The 19,747-nt window shown below is 41.1% G+C and overlaps 2 protein-coding genes across 2 annotated transcripts in view; one reads left to right on the top strand and one right to left on the bottom strand.

Moving 5' to 3' along the window:
* Nucleotides 1-6,721: 6,721 nt before the first annotated feature.
* On the bottom strand, nucleotides 6,722-13,388 carry LOC102213966 (glycerol-3-phosphate dehydrogenase 1-like protein). Its single transcript, XM_005742242.1, has 8 exons — nucleotides 12,968-13,388; nucleotides 12,272-12,449; nucleotides 10,828-10,968; nucleotides 10,461-10,599; nucleotides 10,202-10,314; nucleotides 9,883-10,116; nucleotides 7,832-7,938; nucleotides 6,722-7,278 (listed from the first exon to the last, which is right to left on the bottom strand). Exons 1-8 carry the CDS (start codon nucleotides 13,006-13,008, stop codon nucleotides 7,182-7,184), a joined length of 1,050 nt encoding a protein of 349 aa, XP_005742299.1. The 5' UTR covers nucleotides 13,009-13,388; the 3' UTR covers nucleotides 6,722-7,181.
* A 742-nt stretch (nucleotides 13,389-14,130) lies between these two features.
* Nucleotides 14,131-19,747, top strand: part of LOC102214433 (oxysterol-binding protein-related protein 11) — a 16,646-nt gene continuing 11,029 nt past the window's right edge. The window contains exons 1-6 of the mRNA XM_005742244.1: nucleotides 14,131-14,540; nucleotides 14,779-14,847; nucleotides 15,043-15,218; nucleotides 15,563-15,642; nucleotides 18,442-18,627; nucleotides 19,231-19,429. Of these exons, the coding sequence (XP_005742301.1) occupies nucleotides 14,425-14,540; nucleotides 14,779-14,847; nucleotides 15,043-15,218; nucleotides 15,563-15,642; nucleotides 18,442-18,627; nucleotides 19,231-19,429 (826 nt within the window). The 5' untranslated portion in view covers nucleotides 14,131-14,424. The remainder of the gene's footprint in view (nucleotides 14,541-14,778; nucleotides 14,848-15,042; nucleotides 15,219-15,562; nucleotides 15,643-18,441; nucleotides 18,628-19,230; nucleotides 19,430-19,747) is intronic.

A 19,747-nucleotide genomic window follows, 5' to 3' on the forward strand; every position in this document is an offset into this window, starting at 1 on the left:
CTTTTCTTTTTCTTTTGCCTTCAGTTCGTTTAAACATATCTGGGCCACCCCGGGCCAGACCACATGGTTAACGCCTTTAGATTTATAGCACCCAAGCTTCGCGTCAAGGCGAAACCTCACACGTAGGCTAATAGATAACTCATAAAATTACCTAAGGGCAGACAAGCCTCTGCCGTTTGGTCCTGTTCATCATTTTTAATCTCACCTTTACATCTTCATATGTGGACACTCCTACATTTTTGCATGTGTGTGTGTTTGACATGGAGGGGTGAGAGTCTAGTCTCAGATAATTACAGGCCACTGATCCCATCAGCTGTCACCGCCACACTCTTTTTACATGTCAATGACAGCCAAATGGGACCTCATATCCTTCCTCCGGCTCATACAATGCTCTCATTGAAAACATGAGCAGCGGAGAGAAAATCAGAAAGCAAGAAAGCGTAGGATGCCACTCCTCGTCCCAGCTGGCGCTGGCTCAATGGCAAAGGGCACTGAATCTTCTCCGCGGAATAACAACCACTCCTATTCCTCTCCTCAAATCCTCCTCCTCATCCTTCACCTCTCTCCGGCCGACTTCATCACCGCCTTGGCTTAATCTCTGCACATTCATGGGGACTTGCACCCAGGCTCTGCTTCTTTGCCTCCTTTTGTGTTTGCCAGCACTCTGAAGAAAAAAGAGGGGGGACAGGGGTGGATGAAGGCAGTGGTGCCTGCGGTTGCTTTGGTTTGTCTTTTTTTGGCAGAGGGGGTGGGGTGGGGGGGGTAAGAGCTTGGCAGGACGCCTGGCTGTGGCACTGCATACAAACATAGGGTGAAAACACAAGGTCTGTTTGTGTAGGTTTTGTTTGACTGTCACATCCCCTTACCTAAAGAAGAGCGGGGGAAAAAAATTGCCACAAGAAATGGTTTGCCCCTCGCTCCCTCTAGACAGCCATCGATTCTTTGCAACAGCCAGGGGGGAGATGGACAGACATGAGATGGAAAGCAATCCATATCAGGAAATTACTGACCATAACTCAATGAAATTAATTTAATCTTTACAATAAAGTCTTGGCAGGAAGCCCAGTCTTGTTTTTTTTTCTACTTTCAAAATAGGAAAAGAGCTCTTCGATTAAATCTGAAATACTATCAGTCTGCATGTAAATCTACAAAACAGCACCAAGAGAGTAACCGCAATTCATCACTACAGTATATTGTATATCTGAGTAGACAAAGAGCTGACACAGTCCCTGTTTTCTTTCCTGCATTACATCCCGTTCAGCTAAACCTCCTTAACTCGATCTCCCTTGGACTCGGAGAAGCTGACTTCAGCGCAAACGGCACAATTGCATGTGATTTGTGGAAGTTGAAATCTTTACCGTATGCGCCGCTCTTGTGTCCCTCTCGGGGTCCACGCTTACATGCTTGGTAGGGGCCACTGATGTGAAAGGGGACATTGCCGGGTTCCCAGCGCAGCTGCGAATAACATTGAAGTGGCATTCCAACTTGTCAGTGTAGCGTGGGCCATGCACAAAGCCACTTCCTGCTCCTCAGAGGGAAATTTGAACCAGCCGCCCATGCACGGGAATCCGGCAATCTGATCAGATTCAATATGTTTTCCAATGTTTATATGTAAATTAGCCACTGTGCCACTTTGTCATAGTTTAACGGCATGTGGTTTATATCAACGTCTACACAAATTTGTATTTATGTTCTATCCTGTCAGTGTTGCAGCACATCAGGGCCTCTGGGATCTCCTGGTATTTCAATTACAGAATGTCCCCCTGATAAAGGACAATCTGCATAGGTAACGCCGAAAGAGCTGTAACTTATTGCAGCATACGGCTGAGCTGACTGCTTTATGATCACTCTGGTCGTAACCGCAACGCCAAATCCAAAGGGAAGCTTTGCGGTGGAATGAGAAGGAAGCCTAACATGTTTGGAAGTAGAATGAAATTTGGAGTTTAAGCTACCTTTGGAATTTCTGTTTTCCCTAAAATAATCCCATCTGTTAATTCAGTTACTGTAATATGCATGAGATTAGCTGGTTCTGTTGGAGGCTTCTTCCTGTTAAAAAGGATATTTTCCTTCCTACTGTTGCCAAAGTGCTTGTTCATAGTTGGATGTCTGATTGTTGGGGTTTTCTCTAGTTTGTTTGTATTATTGTAGCGTCTTTACCTTACAATATACAGCACCTTGAGGCAACTGTTGTTGTGATATGACACTATATAAATAAAAGTGAACTGAAATGAATATATTACATCTATACAGTCTAAAGATTCAGCTTGCTAAGGTCTCATTCACAGGCCTAGAAACAGTCCAAAGAGGGTGCTGCACCAAGTTCACTTGGTCACTTGGCCCAGTTGCCTGTCGCTTGCATGGAAGACGGCAACTTGGAAATAGTCACCAAATACTTGCCGAGCAGAGGTGAAACCTGAAAAAGTCAGGTGCAAACTGGAATTAAATAAAGTTCACTTTTAGAGTAAAAGTAAAACTAAGATGTTTCAAACATCTACTTTGAAGACGAACAGACTGTCTTTCTACTTTGCAGCACACAGTTTCACTACTGTTCAGCGAGTTTTTGGTGAGTGTTTGCTAACATGTAGGGGTCGCACCAGCAAGTTAGGGTATAATAACTATTTTTCCCCAGTGACCTGCGGTCGCCAGGAGTCGCCGTCCTGTCCTAACAGAGTTTGTTAGCTTCTGTCTCCATAAAACCAAGATGCCAATGTCACAGAGGCTTTCTATGTAGTTTATGATCTCCAGCAACTCTTTGGTGAAGTGTGCAGCAAAATACAGCACTATGTTGAGGGCATTAACTTTGTCATTTGGTTGCTTCAGATACCATATATTCAATTTATCCTTAGGTTGTTTTTTTTTTTGTTGTTTTTTTTGGGGGGGGGGGGACTCAGAGCTCTCTCTAACTCTTCAGAATGGAGATAAATGTGATTTAGTTTGTGGTACTTGTAAAAAAAAATGTAAACACTGCAAAATCTCATTATAACAAAACAGCACTGTCAACAGCTTTTATGTGGACTATTTCTTCTGTACAAAGTAGTCTCTTTGTTATTTAACTGGTGCGTGCAACTCCCACTAAAACCACAAATTGCTGTTTTTAAATTCCACCTTTCACACAAGTTGAGCAAAACATACACAATGTATTAATCAGCCAGCTCTTCGTGATGGGGAGGGATTTTCATCAGTATACTTGGTACAGTTGATTCCCACTAAGCTGTCAACAGAGAAGATCAATCTGATGTGGAGTTACTCACTTTTTCCTGCAGCTCAAAAGGTAATTCTTAATATTTTATCTTGAAGAGTCAATAAGATAAAGGAGTCAAACCATATCTCTATCAACAGATATTTGTATATTTATGGGAATCTCTGCAAGATTTCTGTTTCCACGTTTTTTGACCAATTCAAAATGAGGCAGGCTTTGGTTTCATGCAGATCCATGTGAGTATAACTACACACCTGTTATCAACCAATGGATAACCTGGCTATAGCAGAAGCTTCCAGAACCTGATGGATTCCCAGACTGACTCGATGATGTTGCTGTCCTCCGCTGTCCAAAGGGCTTCTCACTTTCAGACAGTGTACGTCTGTATCCACTGTGGTGATTAAGCTCTTCTTTCAAGCTCGGGTCTCATCTGAAGGTGAGCTTTCTCTTTGAACCAAGGAATCTGGGCTTCTGTCAAACCACCGCAAGAGTCTCAGGGTTCCCACAAAACCCAGCTGATGACAGTTGCTGTTTGGAGATGAGGGCATCAACTTGTGAGACCCGGCTCTCCCATGGGAACCTGTTGAAGCTTATCCCAACCCACTGTGCACCCCCTGAAACTGGTGCCTTTCCCATCATGGATTACAGGAGCTTTATAAAGACTACTTAGATCTCCATGCACATCTTTCATCCAGAATGTTTGCACCCATAAGATTGCAAAAAAACCCTCTAAAACAAAAAAACCCCAATATAACCCCCCCCCACACACACACACACACACACACACAATTTCAAAGAATGTCAGGGAAGCAGAGAAGACAATCAGCCGATTTGCAGAATCTTTGAGGATGGGACAAAACTGTGGTTGCCTCAAGGTGTTTTATTTTGTAAGGTAAAGACCCTACAATAAGAGAAAACTCCAACAATCACACAGTGCCTATGAGCAAGCGCTTCACAACAGTGGGAAGGAAAAACTCCCTTTTAAAAAGGAAGAAAGCTTGAGCAGAACCAAGCTGAAGGAGGGGCCGCCATCTAACGTTAACTTCAGGGTATTTTACAATGCTAGCATAAGCTACTGCTTATGGCTAAGAGAAAGTGCTAAGATTGGCCAGCACATCTCTTTGTTTATCTAACCCATTGTTTAGGTGACAGTCGGTGGTGACATTCAGCAGTCCTGGAAAAATTAGTGGAAACTCATTAATCGCTAATGAGTTTCCAGTAACTTTGACAAAAACAATGCCTGGCCATCTAGTTTATTGGTATCGCCTTTGGTAATTCCTTTGAATTTAAACTGTCACATGCAAAAGTAAAAGCGCTATGAACCTCAACTATAATTTATAGTTTTAACTGGCAAACATGTTAATGCTATCAAGCTAAGATCTCAAACTGAACATCAACATCATTTAAAGCTTGCAAGCATCTTAGTTTAGTCAAAATACCACTATGCTAGCTAGTTCTTTGTTAACTAATTAGTTTTGCTTAATTTCAAAATAATATAAGTTACTGTTCAACACATTAGTCTGTAAAAATGTCACTGCTAGATGTAAATTGATAGTAGATTTTTTTTCTCATCTTTGGAAGGCTTTTAGCCTTGTACCTCAGCTATCAATGCTTGATAAGAAGCGTTTGCCTTTATTTACTCTAGAGACTGTAAAACTTTATAAAAGAAGTCCAACTTCTGAGGTGAGTTGTTGAGTATGTGCTGAAATGTCTGTAAGTGCTACTGTTTTTGTCGCTGTTAGCTACTGTTAGCCTCTGCTAACCAACCTTAGTGAAACTTTCTTTTAGGTGGATACAACATTGTTCGACTCTGACACTTACTGAATGAAGTTATGATTATGATTTAAGAACGTAATGAAACTGTTTATCAAAGGTAAAGTGGTATTTTGTATCCTGAGCCTAATATGGCATACGTTAGCTCTTAATAACAGCTTATAGTTTTTAAATGGTTGTTGTTTAGCAGGCTCCTTCTCAGCTGTCCAGAAATGAGAGGGTCACATATCTAATCTGCTGACAATAAGTTACTGTGACAATAATATCAGAAATAAATAAGCAAGTTTATACATGTTTTCATTTGTTAAAACCCTGATTTCATTTCTGAAGCTGACGCTTGAGGTCATTTTACAAAGAAACCGGTGGTGTACCTTTCATTCATGTTTTCGTTTCGTTGGTGAAGGGGACCCCTTCTCCTGTGATAAAACATGGGTATGGTCTTTCATATCTTGAGTCAGAAGGTGCAGGCATAAATGTATCAGCCTGTCCACAACACCAGAAACCTATGATGGTATTCCTTCACCTCAGCTTTTAGTGCAATATGTATGTGGCTGGTCTCAAGCTACATACATAAAACACCATTAGTGTAAAGGGTGATGTCCTTCCAGCCCGCTTTATTAAAATATGGTGGTGAATGGCAGAGACTGCTTCCTATGACTCCATGCTGAATAAACTTAAAAAAGATACAGAAGATAAAGATGAACATTGGGACTACTTTTGGAGCTATCTGAAGCAAACAGGAAATCATGACCATATTATCATAATCTGAAGGATTATTAACTGTGACCACCGGTCCAAATGTTACTTTACCGTCATTTTTATTTGCCCATTTCTGTGTTTCTTGTCTTGGAACACACTGTTAGTTAGTTTCTCTTTTCTTTCTTTTAGACTTGTAAGGGCAGGGGTGCACACCAGCAGTTTTCTTGTGTTTTTTGTTTGTTTGTTTTTTCTCTCTCTCTTATACATGTTGCAAAATCAATAAAAACTTAAATGTCAAAAAAAATAATAATAATGAAAATATGGTGGTGGCTCCCATAAACTGCAAACCTGCTCCTATGCATGCATGTAAATGTACTGACTCTTTAGCGCTTCTCTAATCTATCTGAGCACGCAAAGCACTTTTATACAACTTACCTAATTCACCCATTCATACAAGCACTTTCCTATCTAACCTTCACACACATCAGAGAACAATTTGGGGTTATTATCATGCAGTAGCATGCAGACTGGAGAAGCCAGGGATCAAACCAACAACCTTCTGATTACCAGAGAATCTGCTCTACGTCCTGAGCTACAGGCACCCATGAACACATTTATGAGGATGCGTCAGTTTGTTGGAAGATGTAATTACATGCTAATCTGTGCATATCTACAAGTTCAGTATCCTTTAAAAAAAATACAGATTGTATCTTTAAGGTAATAAACACATAAACAGAGACTAGAGACATAATATGTGACTTAAATGGACATGTTACAGAGATAAACAGGGATGGGAAGCAGATGGAGATAGCCAGTTGAAAGAATATCAAAGGTTTCACCGGTCTGCCCTATAACAGGGTTGAAATGTAGGGACAAGGACGGCGTTTGTTCTTTAATCTGCTCTCTCACACTGGGTTACTGCAGCTCTCCTGGGAATCACTTTCAGCCCAACACAGACTGACGGTGGGATCTAAAACACCACTCAGTCACAAAGCTGCAGACACAGGACAGGATACCAGCTTCCCATTTCAACAAGAAATGACAAGACTGTTTTGTTATGAATGGTTTTATTGAAAAAAAAAACCCACCTCCACATACAGAGTTAAAAAAGAATATGCTGGATTTTCAGGTTACAAACAGACACCCTGTAGTGACATACGACAATAGTTACTGACAGATTCTGGCAGTAGTACAAATGGAGTGGTCTGCCTTTGATGGTAGTTTATCCCTGCCACAGTTTCAAATGAAATTAACGCCACACAACGTTTAAAAAAAAAGCAAAATTGGTAAAAAGCAAAAAAACAAAAACCCAAAACTTATAATAAAATGCTGCGAAAATATTGTGCAAGAGCCATGATTAAATGACACTGACGGAGATAATATGAAGTGCCCTGGGTTGTCATCGTTTTGTTAAATTGTGCGTTTCTCTGATGATTCTCTTCCGCCCTCTAGTGGTAGTAAATCTCTACTGAAGGAGCAGCAGTGAGCATGTCTGCAGACCCCGTTTACTTTACAAGTGCTCGGGGTGGTTCTGCAGACAGGTGATGAACTCTTTCACCTGTCTGCCCTCAAAGCAGATCTGGTAGACGGCTGCGAACAAAGGAAACCTGCAGAAGGAAGGAGACTCAAAGTTTATTGCATGTTGATGTGAGGACACTGCAAATGAACTGTTTGTAGGTCAAGGAACAGGAACAAAACAAGCTGCTGGCTATAAAAAAAATAAATGATTTTAATATCCTTTATTGTCCGAGACAGGTTCAAGATAAAAATGAGCCCACAGCTGCTGGTCTAATCAGAGGTGTAATCAGGCGATATAAGTGAAAACACTTGTGTATGTGTGTGTGTGTGTGTGTGTGCGCTTGTGTGGACTATGGCTGTTTACACTGCAGTTTGCAGGTAATTACAGATAGCAGGAATGCTGATAATTCTTATTAGTTTCATTTAGATTTCATGCTGCCGGTAATACCAAAACTTCAAGAACATAATTGTGATTTATAACTTCGATCCCAATCTTCGAAGAGCACAGCCAGAGTAAATATTCAGCCCGACTTGAACCATTAATGTAATGAAGGCGTACCCAGCAGACTGGAAACTGGTTCTGCTAATATAAAACAATAAAACAAAGACGTAACTGTACGTAAAAAGGATTAGTGGACTTACTTGTTGACCATGTCCCTCTTTTTTAAGATCTTGTAGACCTCCGCGGAGGTCTGCGGACCCTGGAGCTTCTGGCCATTGAGCATTTCTGCCTCCAGCTCAGCGATAGACTGCATGAGCAAACATAAAAGCGTAGGCTGAGCAACCAAGTATGTTGACAAAAAGGACACACAGATAGAGATCTATTGTGTTGATGGCAGTAAGCTTTTCAGGGCTGTCCCGGATACCATTCTTTGGTCTCCAGAGAGTGAGCACTACAAGCAGCAGACAAGCAAAACTGCTTCTAAGGGACTTTGAAAGGGAGCTAAATCTAGCAGAAAAGTCACTAAGAAGGCGACAGTGAGATGAACTGAGCCGCGATGATCACTGCTGTGAGCGAGGGGGATATAAAGACTGCCCAGCAAATATTTGGTTAGAGCCCTTAAACTTCTTCCTTCACTGCGTCCATGACCCAAATCAAAGATAGCGTGTGCACGCTACCTCTGTGTACACTTCAATTATTCATAGAGTAAACCCAACGGGGGCCACTTTCCTCAAGATAAAAATGCTGCAGCCCCATTTAAAGTCTGAAGGAAAACATGACTGACTGAAAGAGTTAAATGAAGTGCAGCGGGGTCCATAGACCTTTTGGACAATAATGCAATTTTTGTAGTCTTGCCTCTGTGCACCTCAACAGTGGATTTTGAATGAATCAGTCCAGACTTCCAGCTTTAATTCAAGGGGTTTAAGTTTTTTTTGCATTAAATGTTCAGAAAAAACAGCCATTAAAAGAAAACAAAACTTTGTTTTCCTTTTTAATACAGTCCCCTATTTTCACAGGCTCAGTCTCAATTGTAGAAACCAACATGGACCAACAAGGATTGTTTTTAATACTTGGAAATTCCTCTCGAGACGCTCTGCCAGAACTTTACTTCACCCACCTTCAGCTGCTGTTGTTTGTGGGTCTCTCTGCCCTCAGTTTTGTATTTAATAACTGAAAGGCTGCTTGGTTCAGTTGAGATTAGGTGACTGACTTGGTTATTGAAGATCTATTTATTTGCCTGTGAGACTCTTGGGTTTTAACTTGGGGTTGAACAGTTTTGCAGCATTTGGTTGTATCCTCGCAGGGAGTAGAGCCTCGTACACTTCACAATTAATCCTGCCGCTTCTATCAGTAGGCACATCATCAATAAACACCAGTGAACCAGTTCATGCCCTTACCACACCATGAGCACCACAATGTTTGATAGATGATGTAGTATTCTTCAGATCATGAGCTGCTTCTCTAATCATACACACCTTTCTCTTTTTATTGTTCTACTACAAGTTCATCATAGATTCCAGAACTGCGCGGGCCATTCAAGATGTTTTCTGGCAAAGTCTAATCTGGGTTTATTGTTCTTTGTGCAAACCACCTGTAAATTCTCTGTATCTCGATTCATAAAGGCACGTTTTGCTTGTAAACTTTGACAATGATATAAGTACCTCCTCTATAGTGTTCTTGACTTAGTTAGATGCCATTAAGATGTTTTTCTCAACGATGGAAATAATTCTGTCATCATCCACTTCAGTTATCTTCTGTGAGCTTTGAGGGATTTTGGTGTTGCTGAACCAGATTGTTGATTTGGACACTACGAACGTTTTTGCTGTCTCTCTGATTTTTCTTCCCAGGTTAGTGATGACCTCCCTCATTTACATTAGTATCTGTTTTAACATTATATCGAGAGTTTGAGTGAAATGCAAATGTGAACAACACTCACATGTCTCTGAAACTGCTCAACAGTCAACTGTTTCATTACTTTTGAGTCTCAGAAAATGCGGCACTATGTGTAAAAAGAAAAAAGCTGTAATTCCTGAACAGTTAAAGCTAAATGTTTATATAAAAAAAGACCTTTGAAACTGCACAGTAGTGCACTTCAATAACTTTGATTTTTTTCCTCTTAATACTAATAGTGGATATTTGATTTACATTGTAATAATTAACATTTAGTTACCCTTTGGATTTGGATTTTTGTAACTTATATTCCTCTTATTTGAAAAACAATAATTGCGATGGACTGTCCTCTCGGACTCACCTTGGACGTTCTGACGAAGGCCTCTGCGACCTTCCGGTTTCGTCCTCCGTAGCAAGTGGTGATGAGGTCGGCCACGCCGCAGCTTTCCAGGAAGGTTGTAGAGCTCACTGAGCCTTTGCAGAAAATTTTGGCAAAGGCAACCATTTCCATCAGGCCAAGCCTGATTACCGCCGCTTTGGTGTTGTCGCCACAGTCGAGGCCATCACAGAATCCAGCGCCGACCGCCACAATATTCTAGCAATGCATGAGGGGAAGGGTGCAAACATTTTAAGGTTTTCCATTATACAAGGAGAATTTGACTATGGAAACATCCGTTTACCTTTAAGGCTCCACAGAGCTCCACTGTGTCACTCTCCCGCACGACAGCGATGCGAAAGTTGGGAGTCTGCATCAGTTCTTTGAAGATGTGGCCGTTTGCCTCATTTCTTGCTCCTGTAGTGAATGAAGTTTATTAAACATAGAGTGCTAAATTGCTCCAGCAACACTTAAAACAGGAAGTAACTGTGCACTAGCTTGTCTGACCACCACAAAACCTCCTCTGCAACTTATCTACACATGTGCTGTACAAAGTATCTAACCGATGGTGGTTTCACAGAACTTCTCATCCGCCACCTCGCTGGCGATGTTGGCTCCCATCAGGACGCTGACGTCAATCTGTAGTTTCTCTCGGATGATGTCTGAGATTAGCGTCAGTCCTTCCGGTCCCTCATCAATGCCCTGGGTGACAATAATCAACAATTTAAAACATAACCTCTACCCTGAATGGGCTTTTGGCCTTGAGATGATGGTGACACATACAGGATGTGATTGTCTCTGTATTATATTGCATTATATACAAAAAACTCATGATGCCATGACCGCAGAAAAATAAGAAGCTGTGGTTAGGATACTGTTTCCCCTTTTATGCTGGCAGAAAATGTGACATGAACAGTCACAGGGTCTTACTTTGATGAGTGATATCCCGATAGCTCCCTCTGCGATGTGAGGTTTCATCTGATCACAGAGTTTCCCAATGAACTGGTGCGGGATTACAAAGACGAGGATCTTTGCTCCTTTAACAGCTTCTGTGATGTCTGGAACAGCCACCTAGTGAGCCGACAACAGCATGTTAGTCCTCATACAGAACCAAATCATACAGTGCCAGTATGCAAGACACTTCATTTTGGATTTCCTCTAACCCACACAGGATCAAAAGTATACATACAGACTTAAATATATACATGTATTCACTTAAATCTTTTAATATGTGTTGCTGAGGGTTGTACAAATTCTTAACAAAGCCAAGGCCCAGTCATGATCACCAATGATCAATCATGACTAACAGAGCCTGTATAAAATCCAAATAAATTCAAACTTTTCACCCAATTCTTTTTTTTTAAGTGATTAAAGATGTATGCTGTACACTCAATCCACTCTGGAAAAACGGCAGGTCAGAGAAATCATTAAAACCCCCAAATGACCATGATATTCATGCCCATGACGAGTGGATGTAAACTTCTGACCACAACCGTATATATCACTGTACACTGATATATATACTAGTTTAATGCTAATTTACGGCAGTATGTATCTGCGGTATATCGTTTTTCATTAACGTTGGTAAATATTTAATAAGCATGTAAGGAATAATGCAAAGATAATTATGACTAATGCAGCGTTCCACTTGGAACTTGATGTTGGAATTATGTCTCTCCTGAGTTAGCACGTTCCAGAAAAACCAAAAAAACAGGAAGAACAGGTTTGAAAAAAATTCTTATAAAGGTGGAGCTATTCAGACATCACTAACAATTCAGCATAATTCTTATGTTTTTGCACTTAAAACACACAGTCATAAACAGAGCCTGAGAAGTGCTCTGAGTGAGTCAAAAAACACACAACAGTGACAGCACAGATTAAAAGTTTACAGTTTTACTACAGTTTAGGTTCAGTGCCAACATCTTGGATTAGTAACTTTGGGTATGTTGGTCTGTTCTGACTTCCCGAGTGGGAAGTTCGAGTAATGTGGGTGTTCCATAGAATACATTTCTGACCTCCAACTTATTGAGGAGCGCACCGTAATCTGAACTATTTAAAGATGACACTGCATACCCACTGCAGCAGCTTAGTTATTTATAGATAGATTCCATGATATTTTCTAATTTCTAATTGTATCTCTGTGTATTACAGTGCATTGCAGTTTTATGCTGTTTGAGCATTGTGAATGTAAAAGACCAACAAGGGACAAGGGCAGGAAATTAGCAATGGTATTGGAACCATGTCAAACTGCATTGCTCCTTTTAAAAAAGTTAAATAATCTTTTCGGTGCAATGTCGTGTGCTTCAAGATTGCGGTAATTAGCAAACCGGACTGCATAATCTACAGATGATGCTTCTGTAACTGTTGCACTTACCACATTCTTGGGCAGCTTGTGGCCTGGTAGATACTTGACATTTTCATGCTCGGTGTTGATGATCTCTGTCAGTTTCTTCCCGTCAATCATTTCTTCATAGACCCACATGTTCACCATTGGGTCAAAGCGGTTGGAAGCTTTGACATTGTGCCCGATAATTTTGGCAATGGCAGAACCCCTGAGGGAGGGACAAAGATCAGGTTAGAGAGCCAGGACTGAGCCTAACCCAAAACCACAGGTTGGAGCTCTGGGAATTAAGTGAGTACACAAAGTACGGCATGTTCCTGAAAAGGCTAAAAAAGCATGCTTAGGCTTGGAATTGGACTTCTTCCAGGAACATGCCCTTAAGGGAGAACTCTTTGTAGTCCCAAGAGTTAGAACCACAAAAGGTACTCACAGGTACTCTGTACAGGTACTCTACAGGAGTGTATGGATTTTATTTTGCAAGACCCTTATTTTAGAAAGCAGGATGCTACTACACGAACAGCTCTTTAGAAGCAATCGAGGAAGGCTGTAAATAACAGCTCCAGATCTTCCTTTCTGATGTGCAAGACAGAGGTAAAGATAAGCCTATTAGATTATGAATACAGCGGGTTTGCAACCAGTAAACGACCAAATCAGCGATCAGTTTTCAGTTGGCTGAAAAAAGGGAACTCCTACTTCTAAAAGAGGCAAAAAGATACAGAAAAACGTTACCAGTTTCCAGATCCAACGATGCAAACTTTCTTTCCGGGCATTTTTAAAAGTAGAAACTCCGACAGTGAGCGCTTTGCAAATACAGCCTGTTGTCCTTTACTCCCCAGTCTATAACTTCCTTATACGCCCTGAAAACGCTGCTACTCTCTTACCCCGCCCTTACTGTCACGGCTACACCTCTTATTATGTGCAGTTCATAAGCAGCAAAGCCTTCTCCACGCATCTCCACCGTTTAGACATCTCCACTGTTTTTGAAAGCTTCATAGCCCATATTCAGGTTCGAGTTTAAAGGTGACTGCATGCAACAGCAACAAGTCCGCTATATTAAAGCGAACGTTTTAAAGGCCAGTTATTATTTAATATCATCGGGAAATATGGGATACCGCCAGTCACATTACTACCTCATGATAACAAAAGCGTATTTGAAAGGCGCTTCCGGTCATTGGGCTTTTCAAAATAAAGCTCTTGCTAACAAAGGATGCCGCTTAAAAAAAAACCCACTACCACTAATTAATTTAACACGTAAATTAGCTTATACATTATATTTAAAAACGAGGTATGAAAAACATTAAAAACAAAGCAGATTAATAACGCGTTTCTTTTTAAATAAATATGATTCAGCCCATCATTGAACACTCCTGGCTATCAAACATGTTTACATATTTGTCAAAATATTTATACACACAAAACGCATCTGTTTAATATCTTTAAAGTTGTACTTGTCTGCACATGTTCAGCGTATACAAAAAATATCAAATAATAAATTAGTGGGAACAAATATGGATAATATGTGGCCTATTTGTGTAATTATTTAATCACTTTATTTTTCACCTACAACAATGCAAAAATATATTATAAATGTTTTTAAGGTTATAATTCCTTCTTTCAGATAATACTTGCCAGTCAGTATAAAAATAACAAAAAACTAATTTATTTGTTTTTCTTTCTTGTTACTTAACAAAAAATCTGATAATATTTTATAAAATTATTATGTAAAACATTTATTTCCGTTTTAGATTGCGGCTTTTTAATCCCCTCAATATTTTTTTAACCATTTTTTGTTGTTATTGTTTGTTTTCTTTTTTGGTTGGATGGATTTTTTGTTTATCATAAATGATTATATTTTTATATATCTTATATATCTCAATGCGGAAACGCTCCTGTAAGGTGAGTCACATGACCGTGTCCCCAACCGAAGCCAGTAAATATCAGGCTAGCTAGCACTCTTTTAGCTACTCCCAGTTCCAGTAGACCAGACCATGCTTTTTCAGCTGTCATCGGCCAGTTGTCAGTCCAGCGTGTGTAGCCTGTTCGGTGGTGCTTTTCGTTAAGCGATGACCTCCCAGTAAGAGAGACTCCGTCCTTTAAAAAAAATCAGCTCTGTAGACTTGGCTGGCTTTACAGGTTAGCTTAGCGCTAGCAAGCTGCGTCCAGAGGAGGTGTCGTTGCTAGTGACTATGCAAGGGGAAACCACGACGATCCGAATCACGGAAAACGAAGGCAAGCTGGATGTATATCCCCAGAACAGGACCCCGAGCTCGGGGAGAGCGAGTGCCAAAAGCTGGCAGTACAGGTTAGTTTGTTCCGCTAGCAGCTAATTTAGTGTTGTCAGGAGCACTTCGTTGACCCGGACAGCACAACAACCTACTCTTTTTCAGTAGTGTTTAAGTGTGTATTTGGTTCTCAGGTATACAAGCTGAGTCAGAGGAATGCTCTGTGATTGAATTGTGTATTTACCTTGCTGTGTTTATGGGCGTGTGCTCACTGCCTGTATCATTTTATGAGTGTCTCCTTTTGCCCCATAATACCAGCGATCACATGGAGAATATTGATGGCTACCTGATGAAATATACCAACCTGGTGACAGGCTGGCAGTACAGGTGAGTTCTGACCCAACTTCATGTGACATAAGTCATCTCAATGAGCATTAAAGACCTTACAGTTTTATAGGGACAAAGTACCTTTGTGTGTGTGTTTATGTGCGTTTCTAACTTACCAAACAAAAATGTAAGGTGTGACTGTGATAAAAAGTCATATCATGGACAGCAGACTAAGCCAGTGTTGTTTGATTTCAGGTTCTTTGTCTTGAACAACGAGGCGGGCCTGCTTGAGTATTTTGTCAATGAGCAGTCACGGCCACAGAAGCCCCGTGGCATGCTCCCTTTGGCCGGGGCCGTCATTTCCCCAAGTGATGAGGACTCGCATACCTTCACTGTCAATGCCATCAGTGGGGAGCAGTACAAGCTCAGGGGTGAGGATCTGGCAACCATGAGTGCTCTAAGTTAATTTGGCTTTAGCTGGTGCTTCTGTGCTCCTTCCTGAGCTCTCCACCTTTTATTGATGCCTCCATTCTACTTTTTCTTTTCTTTGTTTTAAAGCTCAGCCTTGCTCTCATTAACTTCCATCTTGTTCCTGCTGTATTGATCTGGATGTTTTTCCATTATCTGCTGCCGGTGATGCAGAAGCACACAGGAATCAATGCTGAGTATGATTACTGTAGAGTTACTGTAACAAGGTTGTGTTCTTCTTCTCCTGTGTGTGTGTGTGTGTGTGTGTGTGTGTGTGTGTGTGTGTGTGTGTGTGTGTGTGTGTCAGCCTCTGATGCCAAAGAGAGGCAGCACTGGGTCAGCAGGCTACAGATCTGCACGCAGCACCACACAGAGGCCATGGGGAAGGTAAGACTGACAGTGCCGAGTGTGTTCATACCTGAAAAGAGGCACATGACCATAATTTGTACCATGGTTGGTTTACACTGGATCATTCTTCTGTCAAGAATATATAGTTTTAAAAATTTATCTTTAAAAGAAGAAGCATAATTAAGATAAAAACAAAAAAGTCAAAAATAAAAACCAGTTGAGGCACACTGCCTGTTACACTTTTGTTGGATATAATGACACAGTAGTTCAGTTCAATTCAATTTTGTTTGTGTAGCACCAAATAACCACAACAGTCACCTCAAGGCACTTTATATTGTAAGGTGAAGACTCCACGCTTTTCTTTCCAAGCTCCTTAGACTACGATGACCTGGAAGACTGAGAACCTTCACAGACGTAAAGACTCCACAATAATACAGAGAAAACCCCATATATCAGATGACTGCTTGTTAATAGAGGTATCCTATTAGCCAATCATATGACAGCTGCTCACTGCATTTAGACACACAGAGTATGGTCAGGATGGCCTGCTGAGGTTCAAACTGAGCATCAGCAAGAAGGTGATTTAAGTGATTTTGAATGTTGCTTGGTTTGTTGGTCTACTGATCTGCTGGGATTTTCCCATACAGCCAATTCCTGGGTTTACAGAGAATGATCAGAGAGAGAAAATATCCCGACTGCTTCAGGCTCATAGGAATACAATAGTAACTCAAAACAATCACTTGTTACAAGCAAGGTATGCAGAAGAGCATCTCACCAGCAGCAGAAGACCACATCTGGTTCTTGTCCTGTTGGCAACTGAGGTTGCTGTTCACGCATGTTTGCCAAAATTGAACAATAGAAGACTGGAAAAACATTGCCTGATCTGATGAGTCTCAATTTTTGCTGCAACATTTGGTTGCAGCAAAAATTATAACCACAGTGTACTCATCGACTCATGGCTGCTTTGAGAAGATTAACACACGATGTCACAAACTGATTTCTTGAACATAACAATGAGTTCATTGCACTCATTATGTCTGTGGAAATATTCTTATCCTTGAAAGGATGAGTCAAAATCGCCATCAGATTTATGGCTCAGGTAATGGCCGATCTGTGTGTTTCTTACTAAAGCTAACCGATTCTAAATTAGAAGGGTCGTGATCGCTGCATGCAGTTTGTAGACAGGCACACCACCTTTTTTCTGTAAGGAAACACGTGAAAGCAGAGAGAGAAGTGACAATGTTGTAAGCCCACAGAAGCACCACTAAAGCAACAAGGAAAGAGAAGGAAGTCTGACTGGCATGAAATCGTGCTAAAGTTTGCTTCGTAAGCTCTTATCAGATAATGCGTCTGCAGCTGTGTGAGCAGTTTGTGCAGATATTTGTGTCTGCGAGCAGTGATGACTGTGCAGAAAACACATTTTCATAAGCTCAAAACTCGGTGTGCTTACAAAATAAAAGCTAAAGGCATATGGCTGCCTTGATGCATGAAGCTTTGTGCTTTACCTTCATGTCCAGGATCTTTATCTAGATTTGCATATTAGCATATTTGCAGATTAAAAAAAAAAAGTTTATAGTAAAAACCTGGAAAACTCATCCGATGTGAAATGTGCACTCCAGAGACAGCGGCTCAGTCAGTCCTGTCTGTCTTTAAAGGCTTGTAAACCATGAACAGCTGTGTTTTACTTCAAAGTCCATCTTTGACATCATTGTCAAAGTCAAAATCAGCATTTTTTTTTTTTCTGTGCTGATGAGCAGTGACACAATGCTCTTTCATTAGTCTTTTTTGGTTTTTGGAGCAGAAAACCCATGCTGCTGCACACCTTTAGGCTCTAAAGGCCCTTAAATGGCTGCTGATCTGTCAATAAATGTGCAGCAGTGAAACAGCCGGACAGTACTTTGGTATTAAAACTGTTAGGATGTTGTAAAAACTTCCTCAGCAAAATCTATGACTCATGAGCGGATGTGACAGTTTCTTGTTTTCCTTTCACATGTGCCAAAGGAGGCAATCCAACAGAGTTAGAACAGTATCGGTGTTTATGTAAAGAAATATCAGCTTTCAGCCTGTTTGTAAGTGCAGCAAGCAGCAGTATTGATCTGGATATTGATCTCCAGATTGCTGTGCAGCCCGTGGCCCATTTTAATGGTCTGGAGATGGCCAAGTTTAGGAAAAATGAGCAAAGATGTGCAAAAATATAAGAAAAATGTTTTTAAGTGCTATAAACCACAGAGCCTGGGAGCCGGAGCTGGCCTGGTAAAGACGGTGATCCAGGCCCAATGACAGCTTTGAAAAATTTGAAGTTTGGACTTTTAAGTTCTTAAGTTGGTCATAGGGGTCATATGATTGTCTGTTTGCTTTGTATTATTTCTTTGTATCTTTACCTTACAGTATGACGCACCTTTAGGCAATTGTTGATTTGACTATATAAATAAAACTGAATCAAAGGTTCGGGCCAGTTTTGGAGATTCAAAAAAAAAAACGAAAAAACAAACAAACCCAAAAACATAACAGGATTTTTTCCCTTTTACTAAAATAAAATAAAAAGTGTTTTATAAAATAATATTTTTTCAGCATGTTTTGTGCTGTTAGTCCGGCATTTAAAAAAAAACCAACTTTTTGTTTGTTTACGTACGCTTACAAATTGAGGAAACAGGATGGAGTTCAGGGGCCATGAAAAAGCCTGATAAATATCAGTAGTTTACACTGCTTATAAAATGTTTTTGAAAGCTTTTATTTTGAAAAAACAATATGGTAGTGCTATACACCCCGTCTCATTTATAGCTAGAAACACTGCGCTGACCCATAAATGTAATGACTGTGCTGGTCTCCGTTCCTCAGAGTCAGCCTCCATCAAAGTCCCGGAGTTACTCCACGGCGTCTCAGGGCAGCGGCAGCTCCCCGATGTCCATGCGCCGGCACAGCCAAAACCCCGCCTCTTTGTTTGGCTGGTCGCAGGTCAGAGGCTCGTCGGCCTACTCCAGTAAGAGGTCCCTGCTGCCCGACCACCTGATGGACGCAAGAGAGGTACATTTTGATCTGAAGAAGTCATAACTCACTGATTGGGGGGAACTTTTAGCCAAGACACAAACAGTGGGGGCTAAATCCCAAGGGACGCTAGTTGCGTGCTACATTTTATGATGATTAAAAAGACTGGATGAAGGCGCCGTGTTTGGACAAGATGAGCAGACAGAAAGCAGTGCTGGCACTCACTACAATGTTTCATTAAAGTTTAAACTCGAGGCCAAGTACAAGCAAAAAGTACAAGAAACATTTAGTTCCTACAAGGCACGCAGCGGTGAATATGAAATATTTAAGAGGCGCTTTAGAGCAGGACTTTAGCTCACTGAGATTTGTTTAGTCATGAGCTTTAGTAGTCTCTCTCTGAGCCAGTTTAATGCTGCAGATTGTCCACAAGGGGGCACTCTCATGTTTATTTAACTTGAGTGGGATACAGCAGGTTTTTGTTCTAATCAGCAAGGTGTAAATATGTTTTTCCCTTGAATTAATCAGAACGTGATAGTTAAACAAAGGCACTGAGTCAAAATCAGCAGAGCTGCCTGCACAGATAGTTAATCACGGTCCTGTGAGGCTTTGCCCTTAATAACCACGACATCCTTGTATTTCCAGATGATGAGCCAAGCCCAGGGTCAGCACAAAGACCTGATCCAGGGCATTGAGGGCCTGCCTGCGACTCCTGGCCTTTCCCCCCTGGACCAGGACCTGCTGATGCTCAAGGCCACTTCTATGGCCACCATGAACTGCCTCAATGAGTGCCTGCACATCCTCCACCTGCAGCAGGTGGCCCGACAGAGAAGCTCCCTAGGAGGTAGGTGGAGGGATGTGGTGGGTTGTTGTTGTTACCTTTTGTGTTTGTCACAAAAGGTAACAACACGTAAGTTGAACTGTATATGTTAAAGTACCTGGATTACGTTAATAAGGGTGTGCTAATTAAGATGGTACACTAAAAGCTCAAACTCAGTTTAGTTCATCTGGACCCAGGCTGGCAGTCAGAGAGCTTTTGGCCAGCACGAGTTTCTACAAACAGAATACTTACAAAGGTGGGACGGCTTGTAAAATGATCTGCAAACCTCAGAAACCTGCATTTTATTCATAGAACATAGAAACATTTTCTTTCTCAGTTTGC

Source organism: Pundamilia nyererei, unplaced genomic scaffold, assembly GCF_000239375.1.
Source record: "Pundamilia nyererei isolate P.nyererei 1_Seehausen unplaced genomic scaffold, PunNye1.0 scaffold00118, whole genome shotgun sequence".
Lineage (NCBI taxonomy): Eukaryota > Metazoa > Chordata > Actinopteri > Cichliformes > Cichlidae > Pundamilia > Pundamilia nyererei.